At 35.7% G+C, this 26,364-nt stretch overlaps 2 protein-coding genes across 4 annotated transcripts; one reads left to right on the forward strand and one right to left on the reverse strand.

The window, feature by feature from the left end:
• Positions 1–448: 448 nt before the first annotated feature.
• LOC139985483 (A disintegrin and metalloproteinase with thrombospondin motifs 1) lies at positions 449–14,864 on the forward strand. Its single transcript, XM_071999948.1, has 15 exons — positions 449–1,419; positions 4,179–4,454; positions 5,103–5,227; positions 5,667–5,759; positions 6,418–6,653; positions 7,800–7,952; positions 8,022–8,135; positions 8,200–8,332; positions 8,795–8,964; positions 9,302–9,605; positions 11,514–11,646; positions 12,324–12,589; positions 12,907–13,172; positions 13,392–13,647; positions 14,316–14,864. The coding sequence occupies exons 1-15, from the start codon at positions 858–860 to the stop codon at positions 14,628–14,630; spliced, it is 3,402 nt and encodes a 1,133-aa protein (XP_071856049.1). The 5' UTR covers positions 449–857; the 3' UTR covers positions 14,631–14,864.
• Positions 14,865–16,273: 1,409 nt separating this feature from the next.
• Regnase-1 (zinc finger CCCH-type containing protein regnase 1) lies at positions 16,274–25,814 on the reverse strand. Of its 3 annotated transcripts, none has more exons than XM_071999944.1 (8): positions 25,403–25,814; positions 22,371–22,499; positions 21,553–21,661; positions 19,334–19,799; positions 18,415–18,700; positions 17,951–18,275; positions 17,594–17,849; positions 16,274–17,456 (listed from the first exon to the last, which is right to left on the reverse strand). In XM_071999944.1, exons 1-8 carry the CDS (start codon positions 25,508–25,510, stop codon positions 17,108–17,110), a joined length of 2,028 nt encoding a protein of 675 aa, XP_071856045.1. In that variant the 5' UTR covers positions 25,511–25,814; the 3' UTR covers positions 16,274–17,107. The 3 variants fall into 3 exon arrangements, with proteins under 3 accessions (XP_071856045.1, XP_071856046.1, XP_071856047.1); XM_071999945.1 differs by lacking the exon at positions 25,403–25,814 and adding an exon at positions 22,859–23,409; XM_071999946.1 differs by lacking the exon at positions 25,403–25,814 and adding an exon at positions 22,561–22,584.
• Positions 25,815–26,364: the final 550 nt, after the last annotated feature.

A 26,364-nucleotide genomic window follows, 5' to 3' on the forward strand; every position in this document is an offset into this window, starting at 1 on the left:
GTCGCGATCGCTCTTATCGCTCGCTCCACTTACGTTCCGCTTCGTTCTACCGACTACTAGTTTGCTGCGTTCCCGGTTACTTTACTGGTGGTGAATCGTTAATTGACGCGAATTACCGCCGACGAGTTTGTTACGATACGAAAGTACAGTGGAAAAAGGAGTTTAACGAAACAGTTTCGTGAAGCTAAACGGTTGGACGAATCGAAAGGGATCGAAAGGAATTGGAAGTCGTTCAAAGAATTCTGTTCGAAGACAGCTTTGAGAACGCGAACGACGATTGAGAAAAAAAAGAAGAAATTGAAAGACGTCGAAGGAAATCAAGAAACGTTCGAATTCAACGAGGCAGTTTCGTGCGCCTAGAGACGACGATCGAAGGAAATTGGAAAAGATTCGTCGTTCGAAACTCGTCGCTCTATATCAATCTGGTATAAATACGTCGTGGTACAAATATTCACGGTTAATCTTCGCGACAAAGCACTACCTACAAAACCATTGTATTCTATGATTTCATTTTATCTCTGGCGTACCATAGAATCGTTCCTTTCTCCATTATACGATCGATCAAACAACACCCTGTGTATTAAAACCAACGATTCGCCTTCGTATTACTTGCACGGGAGCTACGTGATAAAGCGCGAGACATTGAAAATGTTAGATCGCGAGAGTATCGTCAGATCCGCGTCTATATGACACGGTGTTTCGAACGCGTTACGAAACGGCGAAATGAAATGAGAATATCGGGTCTGCGAACTAGCTCCTTTCATCGCGATAACTACGTCTGCGAGTGAACGAGCATGCCTGGCGAGTTTCGGGTAGCCAGAAAATCCTATTGAAATTTCGATCAAAGCGCGCGAGACATGACGCAATCGAAACTTCCCAGTTTTCTCCTCGCCACGTGGCTGCTCGGCACGATCGCTACTAAGTCGCGAATGAGCGACTTTCTGCAAAGCTTGCAGGAGTACGAGATCGTTTACCCTCGAGTGATCCCGAATGAAAGCGCGCGGAACAGAAGATCGACCCAAGAAGACCGAGAAACTTGGCGCGACTATCTCCACCAAGAGCCGGTGTTCCTCGAGATCAGCAATTGGACCTTAAGGACCGTGGCCAACGATCGATTGATACTGTCGTCGAATTTCACCGTAAATTGGGTGCGCCAGGGTAAAACCAAGTCCCAGCGTCGTAACGCCAAAGCGAACTGCGATCTTCGACAAGGCAGCTTGGAAGGAGACGCGAGTTCCTTCGTCGTTGTGACGATATGCGAAGAGGAGGTGTACGCTTTGATGTTGATCGGGCAGAGATCGTTCTGCGTGCAGCCACTGACGAATGGCCAGCATGTGATGTTTCAGCCGAGAAACGAAAGGTGGTGGTCGATCAGGGAGAATTCGAGCTTCGTGTCTGTGAATCCGGAAAACCCTGCAGGTGAGAAGGATCGTTATCGCGATGGCTTTTCATCTTTCGTTAGACGATTGGATGGATAGGTGGTCGGTTGATCGATCTACCAATTTCCTTGTCGATTATATCATAAGCTTCTTACTTTGCGATCCGTCGTTAATTGGTTCTTCTACTCTGAACTTGACTCTGATCGTGATACTGTAAGAACTGATAGCGTCGATATGATAATACCATATATAGATTGTGACAGTAGTCGTAGTACAAGCGAATATATATATGCGTGTAAAAATTACAAACGCATACAGGGTGTATAAACCGTCAAACAGGGAGGGCTTAATCTGCAGGCGAAAAGAAGAATCATTTACAAAGCGAACGACCATTAGCTGATTTCAATTTGAAATATATCGCCAAAGTCAAAGTCATTTTGAACAAATGTTTCCTGTACGTGTTACCGTCGTTCGGCTTTGCTTTTCGTGACATTCGCACAAGACTTCGCTTCGATTTACGTTACGATTACGCTTCATTCTGACATAGACGAACGTCTCGGACGTTCGTGTCCGTACATTTATACATGCCGACCTAACGTATTTCCGATAATCATTTTCAACTCGCACAGGGAAGAAAAATCAATGAGGCTACCGCGAATTAAATTCACGTATCAAATAACAGGATAGATACGATTCGTACGAAGCTTTGCGTTGCGTCGCCGTTATTCGAGGTAGGAAAAGCTTTAGCCGTGATATCGAGAAAAGCGAAACTACTCGATCATCGAAATCATCGCTGTCGTCGAGACAGAAATTCCTGCGAACATCGCGGAAACTAAAGCAGAGCGACGATACGCGTATTACAGGAAAATGTTGTTCGGAATATTGGCCTTGGCAAACATATTTCAAAGCCGTTGAATACTGCGAAATTGTCCGCTTTGTAAGTATTTACCGAAAAATACGTCGTACGAAACTGGTCGATAAACGCGTTTTTCCAGAGTTACAAACAAATATCGTACGTATGAAACGAGTAACGACGAATTTTCCATTCTACGACACGCGACAATTGACCGTATTATCAGAGTTTCGTCAGCATTTCTTTTCTGTATTTATGGTTTTACAACTGTAAAACGGAAGGTTTATTCTGGAGCGAACAACTAGCGCAACGAGTAAAAACACGCGGTTCTTGGAACTCGATCGAATCGTCAGAAATTGTGTGTGCGAGATCGTATTAGTCCCATCGTTGATCGATGTCAGGCTTCTATTCGAGCACACGGACAATGTTCTCCAACGACCAATCAAAGATACTAGGTAATCATTTTTTATTGTATTATTATTGTAGCTATTAACGACACGGGCTCGTTGCCGCATGATAAAAAACATGCAACTGCGCTGACACGATAATACAGCGAACCTTTGCATGCTGCGATGGAAAACGCGTCGTTACCTGTTTTACTCGTTTGTAACTCTGTAAAGAAACGTCCATTGACGAGCATTATATAAAGTTCTTCTTCTTTCTTCTTCTTATCTGTAGACCAAGCCCTTACAGTTTGGCGGTTTAAATTTGGGACACCCCGTATATACAGGATGCAACCGAACAACGTCTAAAAGCGAGAACAGCCTGAATCCTTGTGGGAAAATGAAGAAAAAATATAGGATAAAACGTTTTCATTTTCAACTTAGCTTCGCGGAAAATCGAGTCTGAAAATTTATCGAGTATACTCGAACTGTATCTTAATACCGGTTCGAATAATAAATTTATTTAATTATATAATTAATTTATTATAAAGGAAAGACAATTTGAATGTCAATATCAAATGGAAAGAAATTTTGCTAAATTGAAAATCCATCGTAGTATCGTTTCCATGAGTCGTTGTTCACAGATTAAAAATCTGTCTTACGAGAATACGAGGAGCTAAATATCTGCGCTTATTAATCAATTTTTATGGAAAGTTTTGTACAATGCGCGGATAAATTCTAATTTGATAAATTGTTGGAAACGTGGAAAATTGAATGCAATAGAATTACGTGGCACAGTCTACACGGTTGCAACTTTATGACCCACTTAGGTCAAGTTGCAATGAAATTTATTGCATATATCGGAAATTCAAGGCACGTAACTGGCAGTTTATAAACAAATTATTTGTTCTCTTAATTAAATTCCCCGCGTCGAAGGCTCTGAGACGTCTTTGTATCGAAATTGAAGAATCTGACGTCGCGATCGCATGTTCGAAAATTCCAAGTGTTACGCTGTGCTTCTCGCTCGATTTAAATAGAAATTTTAATGAGAAACAGCGCCGATTGATATTTAAAAGTAAAACGGTTAAGAGTAACGATACGCGGTTTTGTTAAAAGCAATTGGTCTATTTACCTCGCCGTTTAAACGAGTTTGTTTGACGTTACTTTGATCAATTTCCATTGACACTTTTATAGATAGTATTCTTTTCTACGGATGGAAAGCTGGCTGCTTTACAATACCGAGGAATATCTGTCTGAATTGTCCGTCGTAAAATTCCATTTTCCCCATTGGGAAATTCAATTTTCTATTAAAGCGTAATACGTTTAATCATCGGTGGTGTGAATTCAACAAACTAACAACTGGAACATCGACTTGGCACAATTTTGTGATACCCTGTGTTGTTGATACGTTCCAGTATCGTCGTATTTCAAATTTCAGAAATTTTGCAGCTATTTTTTCATTTTATCCGTAACGGGAATAGCGACGAGTCTGGAGAAATATGCCGTAGCTGGAGGGAAGATAAAACAGGCAAACGTGGTAAAACGTTGATAATTCGGTTACAGGGAAATCGAATAAATTTGAAGTTAAGGAAAGTAAGAGAAAGTCGAAACGAAGCAAACGCGATTCCTTAAGCCACGATGTTCAGGGATTTTATAATCTTTCCGGTGACGTCTTCGACGTGGAATACCCAGAAGCTGAGAAATTGATTCTGTACGATGAAAAAGACGATGTCCCCGCAGAATACAACGATACGATGGTGGAAGAATTATCGATCGACGTAAATCCCGAGGAAATTGGATACTTTTCTGGCCCTAAATGGCAAAGGAACAGATTATCAAGTAAGCCAAATATTTTTTCAAATGCTATTCTTCTACAATCGTTGCTTTTCTACTTACCACGCGTAATATAGCGCTTAATAAATTAACCAAACGTCGAATATTACTGAAAGAAAGAAATTAAACCGATATTCCAATCTACCCTGTACGAAAGTAATAACAACAGCTTATAATATAAGAATAGCTTATCTTCAACCTTAAAAGGAACTCGGTTTACAATTATTCTCCCTTTTGCGTTCCACTCTCGCTTAATCTTCTACGCGTCCATCTATATTTCACTATTTATAATTTATTTTATTATTCTCTGTCTATTAATGTCTATCGTCTAACTTTCAAGCATTACATCTTGCCTAATTTAATCTAAAAAAAAAAAAAAAAAAATAGAAAAATAGAAAAATAAAAAAATTTACTCGAGAAATACGTTCACCAAAATTTGTCAAGAATTTTAAGGAAATTTGCAGGACGAAATTCACGGTGATACCGAATTGATATTTTTGAAATTATACTTGTGAAATAATTATTCCACAGATACTTGCTCGCACATACTAATCTGCCCTATACGTACTTTTAATAATCACGCGTTTAAGCTATCAACGAGTCGAATAGATTTTCTAATTTTCGTCGGAGATAAGTCGATTAGTACATTTCTAGGGAAAAGACCAGCAGCTAAAGATTTGCCGCCACGATGGCTAGAGCTTGGAATAGCTGCCGATTATTCCGTGGTAGATTTTCATGGAATTCGAGTACAGCAATATATCTTGGCTCTTTTAAACATCGTAAGTAATACCGAACGCAATTCTGCTACTATACTTAGATATATGATAGAATACCTTCTCGTACATATGTACGCAAACAACTGGGAAACATAGAGCAAAGTTATGCGTATCTCTGTATTTTTAAGGTACGCTACTTGCTTTCAAACATCTCGATCGTGTACTCGGATAAAAGCTCTGTACTTTCTGTTTACAATATACAAAGCGTACGTGTATTTTTGAAAAAGTTTAGCGAATAGTTTATCCTAATGGAATTGGTAATTGATTTTTCAATGTTGTTGATTAATAACGTACATTTCCTAAGACAAATATAAGAAATAAAAGTAGGAAAATTATATAAGACACATTGTATTTACGAGAGTTTTGAATAATAATTTATTTGTACGAGTGTAATACCGTTTTAACGCCTGTTACATTTTTGTAATCTGTACTTTAATCCTAGGTCAGTGCAATTTACATGGACCCATCGCTCGAATCCAACATGATTCTAGTGATCGTACGAATGATTTTATACGCGGAAAAACGAGACGGTATGGTAAGCGATTTCCATTAAATTAAATCATTTAAATAAAATAGTAACTATCTGAGATACGCGTATGCGAATGTCGGTTACTTTATTTCCCACTTATCTGTACAGTATAGTATCTAAATTATATAGGTCAAAATATCTGCGCATGACGTTTTAGGTCGATAAAACGCGACGAGTTCCATTTCGTTAAATTGGACAACCGTGAACGATCCCTTGGAAACAAATTTCCGAGTAAACAATTTTCCAAAATATCTGTATAATCGACTATCAAACCTGTTTTATCCCTTAAGAATCTTAATTTAATGTTACAGATCTACGATAATATCATAGCGACGTATTACTATACGACACTTGCGATTCCTTTTTCTTTTCTTTTTCTGCTATTCTTCTCTGGTATCGAATCCACCCTGTTATCAACTTTATCAAATGTTTCGATTTAAAAAGTTGCGCTGCCGCGAATTTTCAACATTTTTTAGGAAGATTAAAATACCAATAGCGTTACAAGTTACGTTCGATTACTATCAACAACACGATTACTTGCATATATATTTATTATCACTGACAAATATTTATATATAATATATAATACATGATATAATAATAAACATAATATATTCGTAATATTTACTAGCTTTTATTAAGAAAATATGAAACGTTGTCGTAGGTCCGCCGTGGCGATGCCAGACGATCCCTCGAGAACGTGAACAAATGGAACAGAAAGATGCTGTCCTCGAAGGACGTAAATCACGATGTTGCAGTATGGTTGACGCGGTTAGATATAGGAGGTCCTTCCGGTTACGCACCTGTGTCAGGAGTATGCGATCCCGCGAGATCGTGCGCGTTAAATCGAGACGAAGGCTTGACCAGCGCCTTTATCATCGCTCACGAAGTAGCACACATGTGAGTGCCCTACATGTTGGGATATCGTTGGCAAACTGAAATATTTATAACTGGCCTGGGTATTTACGCAGAGACCGTGTACTGCGCGTATTTATGCAAATAATTTCAAAAATGAAATCTAGGTAGAAGAACCTATCATCGTAACCGAATATTACAACGAGTACTGTACTTTGTATCTGCTATAGATTTTTGCGTATTACGTGTGTTCTTGCACTTTTGCAATTCCTATCTATTTGTAACATAAATTTCTTCTAGATCCTCTTGTTTCGTTCCTCGCTTTTGTCTCTAAAAAATGACGTTTACTTTTTCTGACAAAAGCGATACTGTATTTATATTTATATTTAGTATTAGCACATTCTCATTATTCCCTACATGGAGGGTGTGGGAAAATTGTAGGAAAATCACAGTATAGAGGAATTCTACACCTCTGGATCGACGGAGATTTGTTCAAAAAAGTGGAATGCAAAGTTGACCTTGACCCTGTTTCTCAACATCAAATTTCTTTTTATCGCATCGTACGGTACTCGTTGCGAGCAAAAGAAACCGTGGCTCGCAACTCGATCGTCCTCTTGCAAAATAATATTATAAGGTTCCATTAGCTGTTGCGTAGATGCCATACACGATATGCTGGTATTTTTCGCATTCAAATAGAAAGTAAATAGCACGATAGGAATGACGAAACAGGAAATTAAAGGAACCAAAGAGAAAGAAGCATCGAACTTTGTAATCTAGAAATATTAGAAAATCGCTTACCGTATGAAAAAACCTTTTCAGAGCGAGAGCTCGTTGAGGAGGTTTCCATGTTACTAGTTTTTCTTCTCTCTTTTTTTTTCTTTTTTTGCAAATGAACGCGCAAAGAACGTACGAAGGTGAACGATGTTTCTTCCGAACAGAATCGCGTTTCTTTGCGCGTTGGTCGATGAGACTCGCGTTGTTCCACGTAAGAAACGTACAAAGTTGATGGTGCGAAAAAGAAAGCAGCGATCGAAAGTACTTGAGAAAGAGATAACGAGGACAACGAATGCTTTGTGACGGTTTTTTTCGCACAAAATTACCAAGAGAGCCGCTCTTGCGTAATCTCCGACAAACGCCAACAAAATTATTTCTTTGTCCGCTTCGACAACGACACAAACGTGTTTCCCGTAGTCTAGGTCTGACTCACGACGGAGACGAAACGACCGGAAACGCGTGCAAGGAAGAGGGATCTCGAGGAAGCGTAATGGCACCGATGGTCGCTGCCACGTTCCATCATTTTTATTGGTCCGCATGCTCAAAAAAGGAGTTCCATCGTAGAGTGAGGTAAAGATGCTCGTTCTACACAAGAATATCCTTCTTAGAATTACATACTCCTAAAATAGGTACTTGCAGACGGTGGTCCTGTTTGTCGAATAAGCCGAAGCACGATGGCCTCTCCCAACTGAGAGACACCATTCGCGAGACGTTTACGATGGACGAGCAGTGTCGCATGGAATTCGGCGAAGGGTACGTTTCATACGCGAATTATCGTTGCTCGGTGTTTCGATAACGAGTTTTCCATCGAATTCAGTTACGAGCACTGCAAGACCTTCGATGTGGCGGAACCGTGTTCTCGTCTCTGGTGCGGTAACAGTAACGTGTCTGAAACCTGCAAGACTAAGAAGGGACCGCCTTTGGAGGGCACATTATGCGGTGACTCGAAGGTAAATCGACAGCAGGTGGTTTAGCTTGGTTACTAATAATTAGACCGCGGAATTTTACGTTTATACGTTTTACATTTGTAAAAAAGATTTGCAGACGAGAAGATGCACAGGATACCGAGATAACGTGGAAAAATGTATGAAATAATAATGGAACAATTGTTTATCTAGAGTCCACTTTTTAAGTCGTATTCATAGATACCTGCAGTTTACTGATGAATGATAAATATAAGGAAAACGAAATGAACGATTAGCCCTGTTTAATCGACGCGTTTATCACTGTCGCGATGGATCCTTCGTTGCACCTCTCACTGCGGACGCGTTAAAGAGTTATCTCGCAAGGAAACGATTTTTTTAATTAATTACGATAATTAGTAGCGAATAAGTAACGTACCATAGTAAAAACGATTAGTATGTTATCATGTATCAATACACGTTATATACAGTACAGTATAAATATTTCAGTGGTGTATAAACGGTCGATGTCAGTCGACGAATAGAAAGAGCTTCGATTTTGGTATAATACTAAATAAACCGAGAGACGGAGGTTGGAGCGCTTGGAGCAGCTGGGAGAAATGTTCGAGGACTTGCGGAGTAGGAGTGCAGTGTCGAACGCGAAAATGCAATAAACCTTTGTTAGTATTCGGATTACCTAATAGCGACGCTTGTAATTCAAGTTCTCTCGAATCGTTTCAAAATTCAGTAGCAAACGAGGAATACGTTAATTATTCGTTATTCCCTAACGAATAATCGCTCGCTTTTTTAACAATGGATGTGCTATTTCGATGGTACGCTACAAGCGGAAACTTTACAAAATTTATTAAAATTCGATTTAAAGAAAAATTGAAACGCATGATAAAACGACGGCGAGAATATCTCGGCATTTTATCGGAGCGAAGGGAAGAATTTTGAAACGAATATTGTAGAAAACGTTCGTGTCTCGACTATTGAAGGCAGCTTTCTTGTTCAAAGGCCTGCTTACGGCGGGAAATATTGTTCAGGTCCCAGCGATGATTGCAGACTTTGCGACCTACCCAAGTGTTTAACTCCCGTCGACCTCAGAGCTCAACAGTGTACCAAACTCGGTAATATTTTATATCTGGAAAGAGTTCGATCCAGCAACGACGTGACCTGGCTGCCGTACGTGTCCGATCAGGAGAATTTGAGATGTCGATTGATCTGCAAAAGCAAAGAGACAGGCGAGATATTTCACACCAGGAAGCACTTGATCGATGGCACACCATGCTCCTACGGATCCACGAATATATGTATACAGGTAAAGTGAAACGTTCCATAACAAGATTGAAAGTACAGTAAAACTCAATTTGTCGGAACTTGTTGGAGTACAAACAGTTTACGTACAGTTACTCGAATATTTCGACATGGTATTTTATCTTTGCATCTGTTGCTTCCATTTAAATACGAATCGTTCTTTAGCAGATTTCCTTACGTGTTTCTTCTCTCCTCCTTTCTCTTCTCTAAATCTACGATTTCTTTGATTGCAGATTTTGAACAACAAATACGGTCTCCTTCTTTCTGCTTAATAGAGGATGATAATTATTATTGCCTATAACAATTAATAGCAGCTATAATATTAACGCTAAGAATCAGGCAATTTCACGAGAGACAAATTGTCCTCTGTCAGATCTAGGATATCCTTCCCTTTTTTCCTATCGATTCGATCGTACAAGGTAACAATTAAAATTAACAGTATCTCCTTGCGCTTCCCATACGCGTATTATTCGACGCATTGCGCGTTATTCTTCAAATCTTGTGCGTTAGAGGAGTTCCACGTGTTTGTAATATCTTCACATGGACGAACGACAGATTGTCTTTTGTCAGACCTAGGATATCCTTCCCTTTTTTCCTATCGCTTTGATCGTACAAGGTAACAATTAAAATTAACAGTATCTTTTTGCGCTTCCCATACGCGTATTATTCGACGCATTGCGCGTTATTCTTCAAATCTTGTACGTTAGAGGAGTTCCACGTGTTTGTATTATCTTCACATGGACAAACGTACTTGAGAATAATCCACTGCTGTCAAAACTGTCGATAAAGATACAAAGTAATTTTTCCAGCGACGGAATGGCACACTCTATCGCAGAAACTAAGCTGTATCAAGGTGTTTAAGTATATCCTGCAATGTTGAAAGTTCGTGCTTCGAAAATGTTTGTAATACGTAGACGCGAAGTGTGCTTCCGTGGAGCGAGGATCAGCTCAGCATGCTCGGTATTTCAATTATGTAAATCCCCGTATCCTTCAACGTGTTCAAACATACAGATCGTCAAAACGCATCAAGAATTATATTCGCGTAGTAGGAACGCGATTTGCTGAAAACCAGGCGAGGAATTCAACGATCGACTATTAATATTTATGGTTTATCTTCATTTCCCACGTCTTTCACGGCAACTGTTTTAACTTCGAGGGAATACAAATCTACCATCGATGCTACCGCCTTGATTGGAACAGACCTTTATCCGGTAAAACGATGGTTTTACCAAGAAACACGACCTTTGGTATTTAACAACCATAGTCTCAATGCGCATACGACTTTCTCGTTTGATGTATCCAGCTGTCCGAAAAGCTTCCTTCGTTTTACAAGCAAATAACAAACGCGCAACGTTCGTCGTTTTATATTATTCTATCAAACTATGTACGATCCACCTCGTAGCGATGCGACGAATATGCGTACATAATTCATACGTATCAATTCGATACAATATTCACTTTGGATACGTAATTCGATAAACCAATGTGAAAGAAGAAATTGTAAAACGAAGGAAACTTTCGGCACAAGTTGATACAGTCGAATCACATCTGCGCTACCTGGCACTCGATTTCAGCGAAGATCCGGGTTCCACTTAACACGACGATATATTTTCCCTTTTCTACCAGCTCGACCGTTTCAGTCGTTTAAATCGAATCTTCGAACGAATGAATTTTATTCCAAAGGATCGATATTTGCCTGTGGTAAGCGCTCGTGAGAAACGATAAATAACGAGAGATGTTCGTACATATCGAAGAAGAAACTGCAGTCGCAGAAAAGACGCGAACACGTTTCTCTCCGTCTTTCTCCGACTTCAACGAAAGAGAAAACGCGACTCGTCGCTGTTTCGACCCGCGCGTCGAAGTTCTTCCTTCTTCTAATTGTTACTGATGAAAAATGAAATTTCTTCGGCAGGGTGAGTGCCATCGGATGGGATGCGACCGTGTGTTAGGGTCGAAGAAAGCGTTGGACACGTGTGGAGTGTGCGATGGTGACAATTCGAGCTGCGAGAATATCGTCAACAAGTTTCAGCGGAAGCTTCGACGAGGTCAGTCCAGTCACCGTTCAAATTGAGTTGTTGCAAGTGGCGATGAAGTTTCCGTCAAAGTCGGACAGTCGAGCAAGCGGAGAGGGATGCAACGTCCTTAATTAGTTTAAAAGGAGAGGAACGGCGAGAGCGGAGCGATTAGTTGCTAGTTCAATTCGCCCGGAGGAACGAAACTCCTGCGCCTCTTCGTTTTTGATTTAAATCCTCTGACGTGCAACAGCGAGACGAGTCAATTAATCGTCAAGCAACCTCTATATCGACTTATCGCGTATATTTATCAGCACTTGATTATTCTTTGAACATGGCACACAACGATCCTTGGGATACGAATTTCAACGACGGCTTTTGATATTTGTTCGGTTCACGAGGGAATTTTTTTAAGTAAAAGTCAAACGCGTTAGGAACGTGGTCTTTTCGTTTAGGGAAATCCGATTGAATGGAAAAATAGAAATTTACTTCGAAACGCGAGAGGAATGATACGCGATCGTTCTCAATTGTAAAATTGCTTCTCGAACGTTGTTGAAAAATAATATCTACAAATCCGTTTAATATCCGCGAACGTTATAAAAAATTGTTACGGGGCATAGTTCTCTGTCGATTCTACGATCAATAACTTGCTTGTTGTTACATCTTTTTATTATTACGATTAATCCCTATCCGCTTCGTGATTCTTTCAGAGGTGACACGCGTCGCTGTGATACCACGCGACGCCCACAATTTGAACATGAACATCTCGATGGCTGGCTCTCGACTTTTCCAATCGGATGATTTAACGATCGTGATAGGAGACGGTAGGAGAAGACGCAACGTGCAGGAGAATCTAGCTTCTCGTAAGCGAGATTTAACGATCGTACAAGGTGCCGCTTTTCGCGTTCAGAGACGCGGTAATAACACGTATTTTATACAGGCAGATGGTACTGCGTTCGAGGATGTCGTGATTTTGGTAAGAGATATAAACTTTTAATATTTTATTCTCGCGAATCAAACTTTCTTTACCGATTACCATAATACACAGCAAAAGTAAAATATCCAAAATCCAGTAATTCTTAATAATATTTATATCGCGAGAGACAAATCTCTATGCAATATTATAGTATGATAGAGAGCATGAAAAAGAAGTACGTAATTTCCACGCAAACAAAGATATGAAATAGTTTACGTGACAAATCCACGATCCATAATTACAATATATTCGATCCGTATCTGAACGTACGTTGATTCCTCAGGCTTTACCGATATCGGCAATTTTACTTCTTGTAGCTGGTGGTGCCGAGAAACGTACTACAACGAGGAATCTCGACTTCAGTTTCCTTGGAATATTCGCTAAATCGCGATGAGAGGAATGCAAAGGATAGATACGTATGGCTATTCGGAGGTTGGAGCTTCTGCTCGGCCAGCTGCGGCGGTGGAACGCGTCAGAAGATGATAGTCTGCAAAGACGAGGAAACCGGAAGAATAGTGTCGCGAAGAAAATGTCCACTGACAAGCAAACCGATTCAAGAGATAGAGAAGTGCAACGTCTTTAGGTATCATGTATATACAGTTTGTAAAGTAGGTTTGTACGTTGGAGGGACAAGAAAAAGACGAGCTTTATATTTATTTATATCGGCACTTTGTTATTTTACTAACGCTAACACACGTTTCCATGCTTGTCCTACGTATGAGATTGAAAATTGTCGATGAAAGTACACGCGATGATACGTGCTGGCAACAAGTTGACCAGTAATTTGTCTGATTTATTACAGTTGTACTTTCAAATGGCTACCAGGTCCGTGGGAAGCGTGTTCAACCACGTGTGGAAGGTTTGGTATGCAATTACGACAACTTTACTGCGTTCGTTCGGGGTTTAATGGTACAGAGGTAAATAGAAACAACGAATTGGAAGTGTATCGAACGATGGTACAGCCATCGATATGCGAAACCAGCCCTATGCCTACGAGTAGCAGAGAATGCAATAGGATACCGTGTCCTGGACATTGGATATTTACGAATTGGTCCTCGGTGAGAAATTACAGTCTGATATCTACTTTCAAGGTAGATAGTATTAAGAGGATGTTGAAAGAAAAAGCATGCAACAGCTGTAGAGTTTATAGCGCTAAACAGGAACAATAAGGAAATGGTTCATTGACATAGAAATTGAAATCAATTCCTCATGAACATTTGTTAATATGTCTAAAGTAAATTCTCTAGTTAAGAAGGAATACAAAGCTCAACTTGCGATTTGAAAAGTATGCAGAATATTTCAAGATACAAAAAAATGATAGATAAAACCAATATACTAAGTTTCATATTTTGTAGATTATATGTATTTACAGAAATATCTGCCAATTAAATACGTCTATTGATAATTAGACTGCGGATTTTTATGCAAATTTATATTTTCTAGAAGATAATGTAAAAAGTAGAAGCTCGGTAGATAATTGTTTTACTTAGCAACTGTTACAGACGGCTGTTGTACTTTGGATATTTCTTCTTTGGATAATCTTCAACATTTTGGCAATTTTTAATTTTCTATATGAGCGTAGAAATCCGCAGTGTACTAATAACGCGCTATAACGGCCAATTATAGTGGAAGATGCGACTGTCAACGATCGATAAAAAGAAAAGAATTTATTTTAGAATATTTGAAATTTCGAACAGTATTCGAGCATCGTATTTTCTTTTTACAGTGCTCGAAGAACAACGGAAAGGGTATACAGTCGCGAATAGGCCGTTGCATTCCACCGGAAAACGAATCGTTTTACAGGTGCGACGGACCAACCGTAAAGACGGAAATACGTTCTTGTACGGGGCACGTAACCAGGGCCATCGAATTTCCATCCCGTTGCTGGAGAGACAAGAATCGATTTTGCTCTATACCAAGTTTGAAACGTTACTGCGACGTGCCGGCATTTAAACGAAAATGCTGTCGCTCTTGTGAAAGGAACGAAACCTTGGATCTGTCCAACACTTTCGATCGAAAGCACCGTATACTGCAAACTTAAATTACATTTAAAAAGTTCGAAATGAAACGTTTGACACGTTTATTGCTATTTGTGATAAATTGAATTCGTAGAAAGGCGTAATAAACGAAGCAACGAAAATTGGCATTGAAAGCTGTTAAAAACATAGAACAAATTGTATTTATACCGTGTAAAATTTCTAACAAGTTTCTAAGAAACTTTATATTTGCGTTGTGTTACATCCGTTAGTGTATCATAAGAATCGGAAATATGAAACCATTTTTTCTTTAATTAAATTTTCCACTCTGTACTTCTCGTACTTACTTCGACAGAAAAATAATTACTATTACTGTCAGAAAAGAAATAGAAGTCGAATCAGTATGTTCTAGATACTAGAATATGTCGATATACGTATTATTTTTATGATATATTTTATATTATATATTTAAAGATAATTTATTTTTATTTTAAAGTATAAAGGATTTGACAAAACTTCTGATTATGGATAAATTTTGGTCGCTACGGTTCAATATCTTTAAGAGACTAAGATATGAATTCTTTAGGAAAATACAAAGTGTTAATGAATCCTGTAGCTAATAAGTCTGCTATTAAACGTTACATTAAACGTTAAATATCAGCCTTCCCCTCCTAATACAATAAAAATTATGCTATACATAAAATTGTATCACATACATATGTACTATAATTATAAAAACCAAAATTTAATTTTTGAAAAGATGGTTTTATAACTTCGGTAATTATCGTATTTCGATACATATCTTTTTGGAGATTATATCTTGTGTAATTTTCTATTAGGATATTAATATTTATTTATAATATATATATATATATATATCTTGTAGAATATATAAACAGTGATGTAGGAAAAATATTCACGAAAATTTATTTAATAATTTAGCTTAATGTATTATCTAAAATAATATAGCTTCTTAAAAAATTTGCAGTTTGAAAATATGAACAATGTAAATCCTCGTTGCTTAAGTTATTAATATGTTTAAACTTCAGTTCTCAATAAATGTCAGAAATATCACAAAATGATATATACGGTTAAAAATAATAATTCGAGTTATAATGTGGAAAAAAATTTTAATAAAAAATCAAAATTGATAATACAATCATAAAAATGAAACATATACACATATATGTGTATTAACACTGTACGTCCCGAAGATACTAAAACGTGAGGATTTTCGTAGGTAATTTTATGACACGCTGAATGAATAAGTCGTAGCATTAAATAAAACAATTCCATACTTAATATTTAATAAACATTTCATATGTAATAAACTTTTAGAGTTGCAGTAAAAGATGTGTTATGTACTCCGTATACAAGTCATTCGTATTAATAAATTCTGATTTCATGGTTAAATTATTATAAAATATTATTCTGAATGTAGAAAATACAAATTATACAATATAAAAATTCTAAAACTATGTATGTGCATGTTTTATATTACATCAACTCAATTTTATTTTGAGTGCTCCCTGAACAAAGAAATTTTTTACATGTGAATTATATATGTATATATATTCAAATAATTTATTAACTTTCGTGTAAAATAGAAGAAAACTGTTAGTTTTTCTTAAGATCTAAGGCTTTAATAAAAAGAGAGTATATTAGTAATATGTATATATTCAATAGAATAAAAAATTTAATTGTAATAAAAAGACGAGCAATTTTATTCAAAATAAATATACTTTGTTTTCTCAATAAGTATATAAAGATAGGAATGGTTTATTAGTGTAAGTACACGGTTACATGTACTATTACACAAAAAAGAGATAAAAGGTGTAATAAATACTCTCAGATCATCAACTTGGTAATTACAGTAGAACATAACCTAAAGTGTTGAATTTGGTTCTCTGGCTTATAACTTATTACTTCGAATTTGCATATACGGTTAATTGTTGAATGATAAAATGGAAATACGTTTAAAACATTCTAAGTATTTTTAACGCTCTATGTTACAAAGTTATAAATTTTTGTGTTTTACTGATAGTTTTCTCTTAATCTAATTTAAAAACTACATTATGACTATAAATAAGTAAAATTGTGTAAAATTTAAATTACTATCCTTATATTTCTACCCTTTCCACGTTTGTAAACAAATTTCAGTACATACATGATGAAAATAGTTTTAATTACATGCCGAACAGCTTTGCAATATTGATGAACGTTATTCCCATCAACAACTTCTTATTGGAATTGATTAAAACATGAAAATTAAAAGTTAAAGAGTTTCATTATTGTAACGGGGTTTTCAATACCTTTTCAATACGGTTGTTCCTCTTCTTGAAAAATAAATAGAGTATAGAGATATTAAAAAAAGTATTAATTGTATAACAAATATTTGCTTAATCTGTTTATAAAAGTCTATGCTGAGTCTAAAGTCGATGAATATTACAATATTCCTGAAATATTTTAAAACTGTATATCTGTTGATATATTCATTTAATAAATATGAATTAAATAAACGTACGAAATGGTTCTTATTCCATTATTGGGGATACATTTTCAAAATAGCAACACAGATTTCTATTGGATCTGTTTCAAATGGATGAATTAGCATAGCAGTTCTCACATGTTCTTCAGGAAAGATATTTGCCAGATGGTAATGTATTTTTGTTCTGGTATCGAGAAAATCCCTTAACATATCCGTCGACATAGCCGAGTACAAGGGAGATGTAGGGACATTTAACTGTGAATCTGAAGCACCCAGTCGTTGACACGATCCTGATGGTACAGCCAAGTTTGAATTGTTTGATAACCAAGCTTGGTAAGAATCAGGCGCCGAAGCAATACGTGTTACGTGTTGATGACACTGCCCTCCTTCAGAACGATCCCAACTAAACAATTAAACACTTGTTTAATTAATTATGATTGTAAAAAAATTTTACTTGTTCGTCATTCCCGCTTAATTATTATTGAATCTTACAATCAATATTATAATATAAGAATAATTGTAGAGAAAATAAGAACTCACTTCATGCCAGCTCTGTAGGCTGATTCGTTACTAGAATGTCTACTTAAGGCTCTGTGCTGTGCTGTAGAAGATGTTATTGCAGTTTGTTGTGATAATGAACTTGTTTGAGATGCTTGCTGGTATTGTCTCAGCTGATGAAGTCGAGGATCGTACACTGGATTTAAAGTTAACTGTCTCTGCAGTTTCTTATGTATATTTGGTGGCTCTGCTTCTGGTTTATTCAATCTTCCTGTCGATCGACAGGAAGAACGATAACCTGTTAATAAAAATTAGTTTGTTTTAGTAGAAGCAAATAAGAATAATATAAATATTATTTATTTTGCATTAAAATAAATACGTTAGTGAAAATCCTAATACCTTGAGAACTTGTGGTAGGTGGCACTTGTAAACCATGTATCGTGGAATTCATTGGTTGATCAAGCGTGACATTTTCTGCTGATCTGCTTTTTGTAACTGAAGGTAATGGTTGGGTACTGGTAGTTACCGTTGATTTGGTTTTACAAAGCGGTTGATGTTGAAACGCATTGGTCGATATATTGCTGGATAAAAATACATTTGGACTTGAACCTCTTACTTGAAGCTGCTTTTGTACATGTTCTACTAACTTCTCTGTGACCGATTTTTGAGGATGAAGACCTCTTTCCGGATGTCGAAATTTACACTTATTTCCATAAGTGCATTTCTGCAATGAAAAAAGATTATTTTTTACCAATATTATCTCACTGTTTTGATTATTGTTGTTTCTAATAAATTCTTCAAATACTTACAGAATTAGTTATTGTTTAAATAATTTGATAAAATCTAGGCAATATTTAACATACCTTCGCGTATGGACAAGGTGGTGCTGGATCGGATTTTTTGGGAAAAGTTCTCAAAAAATTGTCTAAAGTGGGACCGCTTCTACCTAGTGGATCGTCTGGTGGCATAAAGCGATCATTTACGAAAGTATACATCAAAATTCTTTCTTCTACAACTTTTCGAAATTCCGGATTTTCCTGTGCCAAATCTCTGTAATTATCATTGCTGACAACAATACCATCGATTTCTGCTGCTAGTTTCAAAATATAGCGATCATCGTAACAAACCATTCTTTTCCCACCAACTAATCTAAAATAGACAATTAAAAACTATTTTAAAGTAATAAGGATTTAAAATCATTTCTTGCAGAGTTACTGTTACTATTAACAGCCAATAATAATATATATTAATACTTTCGATGCGTCTTCATAGTAAATGCTACCTTTTAAGTCCTTAATGCTTAAATACTTATATTGTATTAAATACTTATATACTTAGAGATATATTAAGTAGAAAAAACACAACGCATAATGTTAAATAATGGAAATACTTTGTAAGAATAGATAAGTTGGTCTTTCTCAAGTTGAATTTTATTAAAATAGAGTTTTATTTAGAAAGTTATTTATTATGAAATGGCCGGATGTATCGTTAGGTTCAAGGATCGCTGTCGCTTAGGCTGACCTAGATTTGTTTTCTGCAGAGACAAACTATTTTTAAGTACTAATAGTAACTTATAGTTATTACAATTATTATAGTTATTATAATTTCATTTTAGTTGCAGCATTTAAATAGCAGCTATTTGTTGAACTATTTTCTTTTGCATAATATGCCGTGATACTCAAATATTAGGTAAAATTGATCCTAAAACACTTTTGTATATCGCCGTACATTATTCATACGTTATATGCATTGATTAATTGATTCATACATTGATATACAAACCTGGATGGAGTAAAAACCAACAAACGGTCCCTTTCCAATTCTCCCAAAATTTCTTGGTCGGCGATCGGATTATCAATCCTGGAAGTTTCCTTTCTCCACTTCGGCACAAATACGGTAATTTCTTTGTGCCCTCGAGCTTTAAACCAATCCACGCAAATTTTAATTCCTCTACAAGAAAATATTTCCTTGTTTCCATGACTCATCGCCACATTGCTTCCATCAATTACAACAGATCTGAGACTACTGGAGCATCCGCTGTTTTCATTGGACATTAAATCAGTGTCCGCGACATTATCAGGCTCCTCTGGTGTATCAACTGATTTTTGAGAACAGCTAGCACCGAGTTTTATCAACTCAGCCAAAAGTTCGTTTTGTTCCGGATCTGGGCCCAATTTTTCCAACGCTGTTTGAACTAAACGTTCCGTGTAGCCAAGCTTAAGGGCGAATTCTACTCGGGCAGTGTACCCTAAAAAAAAAAAAAAATAAATATTTAACAATTTTAACAACATACGATAGTCTCTTGTACGAAGCTAGCGTTAAACGTGGCTTGATGACATGGCTATGTTAATCGCATTACGTTCAAATACATACGAAGAAAAGACAATTTGAGAAGTTTAAACCGGGCTATGAGAAAATAGAAACAAATGCTACATAGACAGTATCGGTGGATAAATCATGTCTTCGAGATGACCAAAGCAGTGAAATTGTCGTGGAAATGAAGATCGTGAAGACTATAGCGGCGGAGTAGCAGTATCAAATGGCGGAGAGATAGAATGAATAAAGTTCACGAATATTATTGTCTTCCGCGATATTCAGTGCGCAACTAGGAGCTACATTTATAAATTTTTTTTTTAAATAATAGCTATTTATACACTGTAATCTATGAGATTTAATGATAATACTATATTCAACCTTCACAGTAGTATGGTCTTTCGAATAGGAAACATATAATACCAGACAAAGATGATACAAAGTAAGCATACGATAAAACTATAGCTTAGAAAAGAAACGAAATTTATCGTTTGCCAACATTCGTAAAGGTACGAGAACAATTAAGTGGAATCGTCCCAGGTACTTTAACTCCAACACTTAGGTATATGCAATGTATATACACCCTAAGCTTAGTTAGATATTATTATCTATCAGAGGAAGGCCTATATTAATAATAACTATGATGAGTAAAAATTGGAATATTGCTAAGTACTTGCCTACGTGGAGATTAAACTATCAGCAGCTACTATCCCCTTATTAATAAAACTATGAACCAAAAATAAATACCATACATCTATTGGTAACATAATAAATACACGATAATACGTTTGAAGAATGATATTATTAAATTAAATGATTTAAGTGTATTTTAAAGAAGCCAAGCTTTAAAAAGCAAGATAAAAATGATTGTCGTTTAAACGATAAGACGAATAAATAATATAGTAAATATTAAGGTAGTAGGTAAATATTTAAGTCTGAAGGAGATCTTGAAAAATAATACGAAGAGAGGTATTAACGCACCTGACCAGAAAAGGATTAACGGATTAGTCAAAAGATTGATAGTTAGCAGGAGAACGTCTCGTTTCTGTGAGTTGGAAGAATTGTGCTTTAAATTGGGTAATAAATAAAAGAAGCAGGTGAACGAGGGCAAACTCACCGAGGAGAGTAGTAAGAAACCCGACCTCGAATAGACTCAAATATCTATGATGGCCTGTCACATAAAGAAGCTTAGGATCTTCGGTTGGAACACACGAAGCATCAGTGCCAGGAGGGGAGGAATTCCTAAAATGTTAGAGAAATTTGTGATAGGTATGTGCACGATGTCATGACAAAAGTTTAAAGATGATTTCGAAGTGCATGATTTCAAAACTGTACATCTAAGAGAGGTTTGAGGAGAAGCGATGATATTATTACTTTTCCAAGGGAAAGTATCAATTTAAGATTTTTAATAGATTAGCATACGTATACACAAACCTATAAACGATCTCCACGTAGGTAAGTAGAAAGCTTTTCGAAATAAATTTACGTTTATCTAGAATTTAATGATATTAAAGCTAATAATAATATTTTACACGAGATATCGTTGTTAAATATTTAATAATAATAGTTGTTAAATTTATTGAATCGTTATTGTTAACAATACATTAGGTTACTGATAAAATACGAAATCTTTTTACATTTAGTTAGTTGAAGATAAATGACTTTTTTTTTTTTAAGAAATCTTGTACCTGGACTCTGAACCGGTGGACTTCCTTGCACTGTGACATATTCTGCAAATTCAGCAGCCAACGTATCTGAGGCGGTCCGGGACACATCTGAATGACTTGACGTAGATACCTATAATTCGAAATGAAAGCTATTAATCGAAGACAATGAGTTAGTGAAATTTTTCATTTCATCTTCCTCTATCCGAATATCCTAATAACTAGGGATAGTAACTAGGGATAATAACAGATGCTCTTTTTCTTGTTAGGAGGATTTTGAGAGAAAATCTTGTATTATAATTAAAATGCAAATGAAATAAAATATCGCACATGGGCACAAAATATTGAAAAGATTAAATTTCTTGAGATTTTGATAGACAAACGATGACAGTAAATTCTTATATAAAAGAAAATCCTTATATTTTCGATGAATATTTACATATAAAAAAGAGTCGTTTATTTAAAGATTACGCGTCTTATACAAATAAATTGTAATTTTGTAAAAAAATCTGTTGCATTACTTTTACAAAGTCGAACAAATATTTTGGTTTCCTGGAACGTTTACAATGTTGTAAAATTTATAAATAAATTATTTTGCGATAGAAGGTGGAATGAAATTATATCTCGAATGCGATAAAACGTGGAAAAATGATCTCCCGTGAAAAAATGCAACATGTTTCTTCTCGCGCGCTTCTTCATTACGTCCGTGCATCAAATTTTTGATTAAAACATGAATTTACAGATTGAGCAATCATTCCTACAGACACGACAATACAAAAATGTCATAAAAGTCCATAGATAATTACTTAAATACTAAATTACGTAAATACTTGTACAAGTACCTGCAATTCCACTTGTGAATGAATATTCGTAGACCCCACTGAATCTTCAGCTTCGTAGTCGCTATCGTAAGAAGAATCTTCTGCGTCAGCAATACTTTCAGTTTCCAGAACGGTACAATCTACGTATTTCTGAAAGCAAAATTAAACAATCAAACGGTGATCCGTATCGACAAAGATTTTGAGAACATACCGAATACATTTTATTTATGAAATTATAATTCACGTATTACATTCCCCTCTTATCACATTTTCTAATTTATGACAATATTATTGAGCGCAACTGTTAGTCGGCTAACGATAATTAGCTGATCAATGACAATTAACGCGATAATATTAACGGGCCAAATATAATGCAAACGAAGGAAAATCCGTATTATCGAAATTTTAAATATCATTAAATCTTTAGGCGAAGCTAAATTTTTGAAAGAGCAAGTAAAACAAAATGCATTAGTCTTAACATTTGCGCAGTGATGGATTTATTCACGCACATTTTCACTTGATTCTACTAATTGCATCATTATGACTTTCTTCTGTTGACTCGTGGCACATAAAACTTCTTCGCACTAGCGACGAAGATAACGGACTTGGAATCAATTAAAAACGAAAGAAATAGTTTGAATACAATTTATTTTTATTCTTCTACACTTTCATCTTTCTTCTAAAAATACACAAAGTAAATATTTATACACACTTAACACTATCGGATTAAAGATTCTTATCGTTAACGTTGCTACGTCTGAACGTATTAAACGTAACTGTGTCCAAGAGGAAAAGATTCAAAAAAGAAAACTTTCGCTCGAAAGACCGATCTTTACTATATTCTTTTTTTAACATTTTTATTACCAACGAAAGATTTCGATAACGATAATTTTAGTAATTATCTCGAACACATGAGACAGATCGCCATTGCACATTCGTAGATTTATCTTTGATAAGAATTGCATTTCGGTTCACATTAGGAATCTTCATCGTCGATACTAAATTGTATTTAAACAGACGTAGACGTAGTCACATCAGGCTCACTCACGCGCGCATGTCTAATCTCAAAATCTAACCTACCAATCTACGATATCTATCAATTGTCAGTTTACCGTCAAACATATCCTTTTACATTGCCCTAAACACAATTATTCTAGCAACGAATACCGTATCAAATGAACTTCAAGTGAAAAAATCTCTGTGATAAAAACCACGTTTCAAACGTTTTCTTTTTCCTGAAAACAAGTAGTAAATATCTCTCTGTATTCACATTGTCGTCGCTGATAACCACTATATAAAAAAAATTTCTTTTTAATCTCATTTTCTATATCGAACGCGCAAATTGGTGAATATCATTAGAGAAATGTTAAACAAGAACTAATTTACATTGGAAATGACATAGGGAGACGGAGGATAAACGGAAGTGTATTTCCTACGTCGATTGGCTTTCTGTATTCTTACGTTTGGGATTAAGATATAACGTCTGATTTTAGTCACGGTTACAAAATTATTTAAGATAACGTGACATTTTGTTAGAGTTGTGCTAAGTGACTATTTATGTACATACGGTTGATACTATAATTGTGTTTCCTTCGAGCTGCTTTTCTATTATTTTCCCAACCACCGGTATTTTTTAGCGTGCTTTAGTTCCATTTAGCGCCACTATTACGTCTGCGGATGAAGGTTGGTTTAAATATGTCAAATTTTTAGTATAATAGTTTCAGTTAGAATGATACAATGTTTTTATATCGTTAGCTATTCTAACCTTACGAATCTTTATCTTCGCGAATTTGTTGGAGTCATGTATTTATTTTAAATTATGCGCGGCAAAGACAATTGGAGGCGTTTCTTTCTTAAAAGAAGACACACCGAAGCTTTCTAATAGATATATCTCCTACTATCTCTACGACCATCGATTTACCCGGTGATGAAAAGATGAACTAATCTTTTTTCAAATAATTTTCTTCAATTGAGAAGTTTTCTTACATATGCAGATCTTTGTTCAGTAAAGATTTTTCTTATCGTTTGATATTTATTCTGTATATTTTATTCCTTGTTTGTTCCTTCTTACAAACGAAACTCTCGCTTATAGCATTATTTCTAAGAGATAAACTCCCGCTTTACGAATTCCTAATTTACCAACGATCGCCAGGAACCAATTAATTCGTAAAAGTGAATACCCTACGTGTGTATATTTGTATATCCTTTGGCGCCGAGAAAGCTGAATGATTGGAGCTGGGTGAAGTCTGTAATTCAGGTTTTGTTTCAGCAAATTTGAAGGGGATTAGACAGCTTGTAGTGATTATATGATTTTTAAGACATTTACTTGAAACCACAATTGAAACCAAAATCTGGACTAATACACTTGTAAGAATACTTTGTATGAGATAAAAATGTCTATTCTGAGAGAACGACATGAAAATGAATATAATGATTCTTGTAATTACTTCGCGACGAGTTCTAGAATATTAAGAAATATTACCATTCCAATTTGTTAGATCGCCCAATTTAGGTCATGATCTCACTCTAACATAATTACTTATAAAACAATAAAACAGAAAGAATATGTCATTAATCAGTATGAGAAAAATCAGGAAAGAAAATATAAATGTATTCCAAATGAAAGTTATAAATGTTAAATAAAACAATAAGCAAGTAAAGTGATTTATATACAGGTAACGCTTTTCATATCGTAATAACAGTTCATTAATGAAATAAACACATTCATGAAATATTTTTCTTTCGTTCTCTAACATTGCTTAATATATAGTATATTATATAAGTGTGTAATAAAAAAAAGTACTTAAGCTATATTGTAGAATACTTTTAATCAACGGAAACACAGTAAAGGCTACCATTACTGTATCCGTATCTAATCTAAATTGTCACGCTTAAAAATACAAAACAATGTAGTGCAAAATAAACGTAGAAATCGTGAATGACAGATTTCCGATATTATGGTTTCTAATTTTTAGATATAAGATACACAATAATAATATACAAATGAATGGTTTAGAAACCAAAAATCGAAAGCAATTACTAAAAGAACTTACCTTTCCGGCGACGGTCATATCTCCTTCCACGAATTGTAATCGATCGTATCCTTTCGCGTCCAAAGACCTTCTCGAATCCGTACAAATACTATTATGTATACAAATCATACACACAAGCACGCGCGCGCACACAATGCAAAGACACGAAAGGAAGAAAGATGGAAAGAATAAGCAGCTTTCACAAATACATTCCAGGCTTTGATTAAAATGCGTCGATTGTTACTCGATACTTATTATAGAGATAACAGGAATCCGTGGTAATCTGTGGGAAAGATTTCAACAGAAAGAAATAGGAAAGTCCAAAACACGCTTCCGGGATATTCCGTTAGATCCTGGAACGGTATCGATGTGCAGAAGAAAGCAGGACAAACTCACGACTACTCGCGGCGACGGCCGGTCAGTGAATGGAGCAAGCGAGAGCTACGACGTCATTACCCCCACTACTTGCCATGATCTCCAAGCAATGTCGTCACATCGTCATATGCAGCGATGGCCACGAACCAAGTGAAATACTAATTAGTTTATGAACAAATGAATAATGTGTACAAGTTATCTATATTCTTTAATACGAGGTTAGAGTTATAATTTTAATTTTACTAATTTTTAAATATTACCTGTTATTATTCGATATTAAGAGAAATACGTATGTCCCTTTAAACTATATATACATACGTATTGTAGTTTTATCTTAATTTAACCTTTGATAAACATTGTATATCAATGGTAATATAATAAAATAGGTAATGTCAAAGTATATGAGAAATTTTTAAATTAATACGATAATAATATGTATATGATAACACTAAATAAATAAGGAATTATATTAATATTGTTAATACGACTTTTGTCTGTTCGTGCTGCATGTTTTTGAAATAATTAATAATTTCTGTTGCTTTTACAAAATCATGGTGAAAATATAAGTAATAAAGATAATGAAAATTTGAAGGGACTAAAAGGATCGT

This window comes from Bombus fervidus, chromosome 3 (genome assembly GCF_041682495.2).
Source record: "Bombus fervidus isolate BK054 chromosome 3, iyBomFerv1, whole genome shotgun sequence".
Taxonomy (NCBI): domain Eukaryota; kingdom Metazoa; phylum Arthropoda; class Insecta; order Hymenoptera; family Apidae; genus Bombus; species Bombus fervidus.

Coding starts and splice junctions, on each gene's coding strand:
- LOC139985483 (XM_071999948.1), top strand. CDS start 858: ATGACGCAATCGAAACTTCCCAGTTTTCTCCTCGCCACGTGGCTGCTC. Junction 4,455..5,102: donor GCAAAGGAACAGATTATCAA/GTAAGCCAAATA, acceptor GTACATTTCTAG/GGAAAAGACCAGCAGCTAAA. Junction 8,333..8,794: donor CATTATGCGGTGACTCGAAG/GTAAATCGACAG, acceptor TAAATATTTCAG/TGGTGTATAAACGGTCGATG.
- Regnase-1 (XM_071999944.1), bottom strand. CDS start 25,510: ATGATTTGTATACATAATAGTATTTGTACGGATTCGAGAAGGTCTTTG. Junction 18,276..18,414: donor CACCTTGTCCATACGCGAAG/GTATGTTAAATA, acceptor TTTTCATTGCAG/AAATGCACTTATGGAAATAA. Junction 17,850..17,950: donor ACCTACCACAAGTTCTCAAG/GTATTAGGATTT, acceptor TTTTATTAACAG/GTTATCGTTCTTCCTGTCGA.